Genomic DNA, 9,110 nt, shown 5'->3' with positions numbered 1-9,110 from the left:
ATAGATAGATAGATAGATAGATAGATAGATAGATAGATAGATAGTAATTTTATTAATCCCGAGGGAAATTCAAGTTTCCAGCATCACAGTTCCATAGTGCAAAACATGTTAGTAAAATGGCAGTAAAAAAGTTAGTAGTGCAAAGTACAAAAAAATATACCAGATATAAAAATACAAGGAGATGAAGAAAACTGTTAAAACTGAATATAGTGCAGGGTAACAGCTGTGATACACGACTATTAAAAAAAGTGAATGTAGTGCAGAAGAGGCTGTTAAAAATGAGTATAGTGCATATATAAATACTGTGAAAGTATTGAAACACTCAATCAACAGGGAAATACATACAGCCCGTATTCAGAAACTCTGCATTTTGAAACAAGCTGTCAGGATTTCTGCCCATTTCTGATGTCACGAATATACAATATTTAGACCGTTGACACAATTTTAAACGTAAACATTCTAAATGTGTCCCAGTTTATTCCTGGTTGCAGTGTATGTGAATGTCATCAGCTGACAGGAAGTACACATGGACCCAAGCTGTTGTCTAGCAATGCAATTCTGTTGCAATTACGTCAAAATGCACTAAAACGGAGTGTTTCAGACAGAGGGTAAATACAGGTATATTCAGGCTGAGAGTATGAGGAAAATAAAGTGTTTTTTTTACATTACAGCATGTAAACATGTTCTAGTAGAAACACAAAATACAAGTATGAACCTGAAAATGAGCATGATATGGGACCTTTAACAAAACAATAAAAAACAGAAAAAACAATGTGGAGCTTACCTCATAAATATCTGTCAAGTTTTTTTAAATATTACCCCACTACCCCAGGATATGATGCTTTCCCATTAGGATTACTGTATCAATTACAGAATGAATGTGATAGTTAATATTTCCCAGATACATCTATTTGGCTAAATATGTGAATACTAGGTATTGTAATATGCATCCATCTATGTACATTTGTCCATTTAAAAGTGCCAGTATTGTGTGTTTTTTTTTATGTGTAATTAGTCAAAACAATACTGCTACCTAGTGGTGCCTCCTGTAGGCCATAGAAAAGTACAGGACTACAAGTACCACGGTGCTCCAGCCAATCAGTAGAGCCAGGTGTGGGAAATTAGAGGCTGAAGATGCCAACAAAAGACAATTCTCAACCGTTTAACGTGAAGACAATTTAAGTTTGCTGATCAATTTATTTAAGTTTTGCCTCTTTTGATTTGATTTGGTTTTAATTGTTTTAAAGGCCTATTTATTGTTGATTTATTTTTGATTAAAGCCATTCCACATCAAGCCAGCCTGACAAGCCAAACAAGTCACCACAACCACGAGTAAAGCAAGACAAATACATTAAACTTGAAAGATAACAGTGACACCGATAATTGTAGCCTCATGAAGTTGAGCCTCATTTTAATATATATATTTTCAAAAAACTCAATGAAAACAAAAGCAGTTGAATTTAAAAATGTCTTCAACTTTTCTTTGTATTTGTATTTTTCTTATGTGTTTTTAATGATCCATATTATTATTTATTATGAGCTATGTTTACATTTAAATTTCTGTCATTTTTTATTCTGTGGAGGGCAGTAATATGATAAGTCACATCTAAATTGCAAAATAAAAAACTTGTTATTATTATTAATTTGTATTGTGTTTACAATGTGTGATATTAGGTTTCCATGTCTGAGCCATGACTAGGTCTAGCCACTACTATATTATTAACTTAAAGGGACTATTTGTAACTTTGTACGCGCATAAATGTAGCGGGTCGTCACACATGCGCGTTCGCATATGCGTGTTCGCGTGTAGCCGCTGTACCCTCCTCCTCTGCCTGCTCACCTTCACTCAGACAGCTCAGCTCGCTCCACCTCTAGACGTGAACGCGCGTTCACTACACACTGCAGAAGAGTTAGTTTAGCTCTGAGAATATCTAGTGAATGCACAGGGGACGTTTGTGCAGAAATAACTGCTGCAGCTCCTCCAGACCAACAGAGGTTTCCCGTGTCTTGTGAAGTGACGGGGCTCTACAGAGATTTACGTTGTCTTCTCGTTACCGACCGGGTGCCGGTGTCTCCTCTGCTCTCTCCGGCTGCGGGAGGAGAGAGCAGCGAGACACGCTGCAGAGCCCCGCTTCTTCAGCCTGCACTTAGGCAGGAAAAGCCAACACTAGGATCAGATCTAAATCATGTTCATGGAGAGACCTTCGTCTGGTCAGCTAACATTACTGCCAAGCAGCTGAAATATAGAGTGATATTGTGGTTTTAGGTGATGTGTGTCGCCTCACTGTTTTGAGCGATGCTCGTTCAGGTATGTTTAGAGCGAGCAAGCGCGAGCCTGACGCTGACTTTCGTTGACTTCGCGGCCACAGGTGTCGCTGTTAAAGTGGCAGTAGGCAACAATATTTTGGCATAATTTGGCAAAAATTCCATAATAACCTTTCAGCATATTGTAATTCAAGTGATCTGAGAGAAAACTACACCTCTGCACCTCCTCATGGCTCTGTTTACTGGCTTTAGAAAATCTTGCCCGTGACGGCAGACTTTGACCAATCACAGGGCATTTCAGAGAGAGCGTTCCTATTGGCTGTTCCACAAAAGGAGATGCGCGTTCACGTCTGGTCTCTGCAGATAGTGAAAGCCTCGGTCAATGGCGGAACAACCTACTGGAAAGCTTGCTATTCCAGCATTGGCAGCAACTGCCTACACCTCAAAACAACCCAAAAAAAGAAAGACAGACTTTCAAAAAGACAGTCCAAACTGTTGATGTCGTTAGAAGGTAATGTGTAGCTCGCTGCGGTAGCCTCCTCAGATGTAGCGAGCACGTATGAAGCGCGTGCATATGCCCGTTCTCGTGTGGGGGGAGGGGCTTCGGACAGAGAGGGGAGAGCGGAGAGAGGAGAGAGAGGAGAGAGCAGCTCAAGGGGATGCAGGATTTTGCGTTTTCCGGATTTCTACGCACTGCAGCTTTAAGAAGCATTTCTGAAAGTTACAAATAGTCCCTTTAATAATAATTGTGACTAAATTCCATATTTATAATACTAAATTTACAAAAGTTGAGCCTCATTTTAACAAAAGCAGTTGAACTTTAAAATATGTTGTACCTTCAGCTGTTCTTTTGTATTTGTATTTTTTCGTGTTTTTAATGAACCATATTATTATTTATTAAGAGCTATGTTTACATTTAAATTTCTGTCATTTTTTTATTCTCTTATATGACAAGTCGTGTCTAAATTGCTAATTGTTTTATATATTTTTATTTTTATTCTAACACTCCAGACCAGTCGTCGGCGGAAGAAGAAGAGGAAGTCGTACTGCGCAGACTCGAATCAAAGTCACGCTTCCTGGTTAAGGTTGTTTTCTTCCAGCTGTCTGTCGCTGGTTAATCTCTCAGCTGTAGATAACAGAGGAATTCACAGGGCGTTATTTGTACGGTATTGTTTTAATTCATGTAAACAGCGTGGCTATTATAATCAACACCAAGCGGACCGTTGTTACTGTAGAGATATATCTCTGGATATAAAGTGTTTGTTTTGTCTTTTAAACTCCTGAAGTGACTGAAGTGATGCAACATGGCAGCAACTCCTCTCAACAGGTGTTTTCTGTCCGCACTAAGGAGACAAGCTCGGTGTCAGAGCCGTGGACTCGACTCTTTAACAGAGAGGACAGTGTCCAGGGTGTCCTCTGTTGTAAGAGGAGCAGAGGAGGACACCAGTCTGGACAGGACACCCTCTGTTGGGTGGGACAGAAACAGTGGTCGTGATAATAACAGCAGATCTTCTCTGCTGAAGTCTGTCTCTGTGGGTCTGGGTCTCTGTGGTGGTGTGGCTCTTCTGGACAGTCGAAAAGAAGAAGACAAAGTGAAGGACGGAAGTGTCTCTCGGTTTCTTGAACTCCTGCTGCCATCAGCTCAGTGTGCTTCTCCCTATAAGCCTGACAGCCCTCGGTATAAATACAACTTCATTGCAGATGTGGTGGAAAAGTCCACTCCAGCTGTGGTGTACATTGAAATCCTGGGCAGGTGAGTCCACTGTTGAAATGTTGTTAACATCCAAATTCTCAGCTATGTTGCCACTGCAAGGCAAGGCAGCTTTATTTGTATAGCACATTTCAGCAACAGGGCAATTCAAAGTGCTTTACATAAACATTCAAGAACATTAAGACATAATTAAAACATAATTAAAACAGCTATAAAAACATTAAAGTTTAGAAAATAAAAAAATAAAAGCTAGGATAGAAGCTAAAATAGATTATAACACACAAGAGTAAAAGCTGTAGTGCAGTATAAGATCATTATCTGGTTTAATGAAAGGCAGCAGCAAACAGGAAAGTTTTAAGCTTTGATTTAAATGAACTCAGAGTTGGAGTTGGTTCTGCAGGTTTCTGGGATCAGACCTGATCCAGATGACCTGAGAGGTCTGGATGGTTCATAACATAGCAGAAGATCAGAAATGTATTTTGGCCCTAAACCATTTAGTGCTTTGTAAACCAGCAGCAGTATTTTGAAATCAATTCTCTGAGAGACAGGGAACCAGTTTAGAGACCTCAGAACTGGACTGATATGATCCACTTTCTTGGTCTTAGTGAGGACTCTAGCAGCAGCAGGTTCTGAATCAGCTGCAGCTGTCTGATCCATTTTTTAGGAAGACCAGTAAAGACGCCGTTACAGTAGTCAAGTCGGCTGAAGATAAATGCATGGACTAGTTTTTCCAAATCCTGCTGAGACATCAGTCCTCTAATTCTTGCTTTATTCTTCAGGTGATAGAAGGCTGTCTTTGTAATTGTCTTAATATGGCTGTTAAAGCTCAGGTCAGAGTCCATGACTACACCAAGATTTCTGGCTTGGTCCGTGCTTTTTAACATTACAGATTGTAGGTGAGCACTAACCTTTTAATCTTATGAGATGACAAAGGTCCATCATAAATTAGAGAGCTCGCAAATCATTTCTTGGAAGTAATATCAGCAACTGAAAAATCCAAAGAATTTAATTTAATGATGTGAAACAGAATAATAAGGAACTGTTATTTTTGTAGTTGTGATCAGGGGATATTTGGGGGAGGGGTTAGTACTTTATAAATAACTATGTAGAATAACAGGTTGTCAAAATTGACGGTTATTTTCTGTCTAATTAGTCACCTAATTCAATATGTTGGCATTAGATTGTCTTTTGTCATAACCATGACCTTCATAGGCTGGGGGACTGGTTCGCGGTAATGTGATTAACTTTGTTTGTGAATATGTGAATGTTCTCCACTAAATAAAGCTCGTTATCAAATGACATGATGATGGGGGGTCCTGTTTACCGGATCTTGTTGAAGCTGCCTGTTTGTCAGTCTCTAAACTAATGTTTTGGTTTTCCTTTCCGTGCAGATGAATCTAAATAACACATTTAGCTTCCAGACTGAATAAGATCAACTGCTTTTACCGTTTTACAGGCACCCGTTTTCAGGGAGAGAAATCCCAGTGTCAAATGGATCTGGTTTCATCATCAGCAGTGATGGTCTCATTGTCACCAATGCTCACGTTGTGGCCAACAAGAGAGGCGTCCGTGTGAAGCTCACCAACGGGGACATGTACAATGCCACTGTGCAAGATGTTGATCCAGCGGCAGACATTGCCACCATCAAAATCACTTCAAGGGTGAGCAACTAACTACAATAATCTCTGCTAAAGGAACTGTTTGTTTACTTTTTTCACTCACTGATCCACATTTGCTTCCATCACAGTGGTGGAAGCACTGAGACAATCAGAGCATCATAACTGTAACAGACAGAATCAGAAAACAAAAGTAAATACCGTTAAAGGTAGAACACAAAAAGTGGTTTCTTCACATACATGAAACCAGGGGAATGTCCAGTGATTGACAACAATAAAGCCAGATGGTTTGTAATAACTTATTACAAATTCAGCAAATAAGGAGGGAAACGCACCAATGAGCCCACAATGTGATCAACATTAGCAACATTTTTATGGCATTTAAATCTTCAAACTTCATTCTTGTGACAATTTAATATGAACCCGCTCCTTTTGTAGATATGATGGGCTCATTCTAAGCTAACGAAAACACAATTCTTAGTTTCAGGTGATTACGCACTAATGAAAACATAGTTATGAATATTATAATCCATTTCTGCTAATAGATCCCCGAAATGTTACGTACGGTTCCTTTAATGTACAATATACAGTATATAAAGCAGTCTCATGGTCAAGATAAGTACATTGAACTTTTGTGTTGTCAGTTAAATAGTGTCAGTTTATCTCCTGTACGACCTCTGAAGAACGACTGTATCTTTTTTTGTCTGAGAATTACAAGGCTGAGATTCATACAGTCTACTGAAAGACGGCTATAGCAAAATGAAGGGTCCTCTTGTTTTCCCCATCGCAAAGCAGCACTGAGATAGAATAACTAAAGGCTCATCCAGCAGCTTTATAATGAAGCAGGACACTTGCATGATCAGGTCAGTGCAGCAAGAATAAAAGGGCATTGATGCAATAGGAAGCTCTGTTTCATTATGATAGTATGACTGACCTACGATCTGTGAGGATGTACTGTTGAACTGCTCTCTCTCTCTCCCCTCCGACACGTAGAACCCTTTACCCACGCTCACCCTCGGTAAGTCGTCTGATGTTCGACAAGGAGAGTTTGTGGTTGCCATGGGAAGCCCGTTCTCTTTACGGAATACAATCACGTCCGGAATCGTCAGCTCCGTACAGAGAGGCAGCAAGGAGCTGGGCCTGTCCAACTCCAACATGGACTACATCCAGACTGATGCAGCCATTGATGTGAGTATTCTGCAGACGGCACTAATTACCAAACCCTAAGAGAAGGCTTCCTGTATTCAAACAAGAGAGAAAGAAGGAAGAGAGAAATGGAAAAAAAGGTTTTTTGGGGGGGAGGGGATGTGAAAACTGAGTCACGGGGAAGTGAACAGATCAGGTGAGCTTAAATACATCTCGGCGTAAACGGGATCTTCACGCAAAATCACCGTGGTGGTGCAAAGAGGACACGAGTTGCTTAGACTGCACGTTGGGAACAAAAGTTTTAAATGTATCAGGAGAGGATTTACTGTGACTCAGAAATGTCTCATATTAACGTCACATGTGACTGATTTGTTTTGCAGTTTGGAAATTCTGGAGGTCCCCTGATAAACCTGGTGAGTCACAGGTCCGGTTCACATGTTGATCATCACATTCATAACGTCACAAAAACTTGTTCCGACTGTGACTGTGGTGTGTGACGCTTGAATGGACAGAAAAACATTCATTTGAGTAATTTAGTTTATGTGGTTACAGTGAACTTACTCATATAACTCAATGTTACCTGAAAGAATCCACATGTCTTTATTACACATCGTTGTATTAGGCAACTTCTTACAATGTCGTTACAGGATATGTAGACTGAATAGTTTAACACTTAAAATGTACTTTTTTGTGTTTAAGTTTCTCCTAGCAGCTGGAAAAATCATCACAATGTATTAAATAAATTACCAGATATTTATTACTGCTTATTGGGAAATAGCGGAATATGATTAGTAAATAATGTTGGAGTAATTTTGAGGTAAACATTGGGCAAATTTCAAATATGTTAATTGCTAATAATCACCTACTTACCATGACATTTGTTGACCTTTCAAAATGAAGAGTTTATTGACTCAGATTGACGACACTGGCAGCTGAACAATATATTAGTGTACAACACGCTCTCTGAATGTGTTATCTCTCCTCTAATTAGGATGGTGAAGTCATCGGTATCAACACCATGAAGGTCACTTCAGGGATCTCTTTTGCTATTCCTTCTGATCGCGTCAGACTTTTTCTTGATCAAGCAGGGAAAAAAAAGAGTAAGAATCAAAAGCTACACATCACACCCTCTTTCTGTCTCCAGTATTCTCTGTAGCACACAACTAAATTATTTTTACGCATCCTGTTTTTATGCATCTCCTTCAAGGTTCTTGGTTTGGTGACTCAGAGACGAAGCGGCGGTACATAGGTGTGATGATGCTGACACTGACGCCGAGGTAAATGCTTCACAATCAGAAATGATAAAACAGGGTGTAGTTCCAGCAGAGCTGCCACCAACCAGATGTGTTTCTGTTTTGTCCCTTTGTTTCAGCATCATTGCAGAGTTGAAGTTGAGAGACCCGTCCTTCCCAGACGTGACACATGGCATCATGATCCACAGAGTCATCATGGGCTCCCCGGCCAACAGGTGAGCAGATCAAGCGACTACGGGCTGTAGAAGATCCTTCTTGCTCCCTTTTAGCGTTGGAGTTTGTGCTTTTCCCTTCTTGATATACAGTAGGAGAAGCAGAGTAGGGCTTTCTGGCACAACTACACTTGCTTCCAAAGTGCATAAGAGGTCAAATCTCCAGCAACACTTGTAGCATAAGGAACAACTTTACTGTGAGACCATGTTTCGACTTGACCCTCATGAAGGCCAGAAGTTGAAACGCGTTAGTCTCACAATAAAGTTGTTTCTGGAGTTTTGACCTCTTCTGATATACAGTAGTAGGCAAGGAATTTTAGCTTGTATGATATGTTACTAACCCACAATACTGTCGTACTCGTTTCAGAGCTGGCATGCTACCCGGAGACGTCGTGGTGGAGATCAACGGAGTGAAGGTGAACACCTCAGAGGAGATCTACCAGGCCGTCCGCAGCAGCGACAACATCACCATGGTGGTGCAGAGAGGACACGAGCTAATCCGACTGCAAATGACTCCAGAGTGCACAGAGTAACACTATTTAGTTTCTTAACTTCACGTTAACCTGAAGGACAGACGGTTACATGATTAGTTCATGTTTTGATGTCAGGTGACTTTTGTTTAATATTTTGTTGATACTGGAAAGGAAATTACAGCGTCAGTGAGTATTATCTAGTTTTGAACTTCTCTCGTAGTCTTTCTCTACATGGCTGATGACTGTTAACTACACAATGATTTCAATGTGATTTCTCAAATTCAAACTGTTTGAATCATCATGAACCTGCCAGGAAGTAAAGACTTAAATGGATCAATAGTCCAGTATTTATCCTCGGGTTTCTCTGCGTACAATAAACATGAGTTTTCTACCTCTACAAAACACTTCTTCTTACTTGGCAAAGGAGCAAAACT

At 40.2% G+C, this 9,110-nt stretch overlaps 1 protein-coding gene across 1 annotated transcript; it reads left to right on the top strand.

Moving 5' to 3' along the window:
* The first annotated feature begins 3,299 nt into the window (after positions 1 to 3,299).
* On the top strand, positions 3,300 to 9,078 carry LOC119504502 (serine protease HTRA2, mitochondrial-like). The gene is made up of 8 exons (XM_037796652.1): positions 3,300 to 4,018; positions 5,433 to 5,637; positions 6,586 to 6,780; positions 7,119 to 7,151; positions 7,730 to 7,838; positions 7,946 to 8,015; positions 8,111 to 8,206; positions 8,571 to 9,078. The coding sequence occupies exons 1-8, from the start codon at positions 3,570 to 3,572 to the stop codon at positions 8,734 to 8,736; spliced, it is 1,323 nt and encodes a 440-aa protein (XP_037652580.1). The 5' UTR covers positions 3,300 to 3,569; the 3' UTR covers positions 8,737 to 9,078.
* Positions 9,079 to 9,110: the final 32 nt, after the last annotated feature.

The sequence above is a fragment of the Sebastes umbrosus genome, chromosome 16 (genome assembly GCF_015220745.1).
Source record: "Sebastes umbrosus isolate fSebUmb1 chromosome 16, fSebUmb1.pri, whole genome shotgun sequence".
Taxonomy (NCBI): Eukaryota; Metazoa; Chordata; class Actinopteri; order Perciformes; family Sebastidae; genus Sebastes; species Sebastes umbrosus.
Note: the sequence above shows the minus strand (reverse complement) of the source record. Positions and strands in the feature narration are given on the sequence as shown.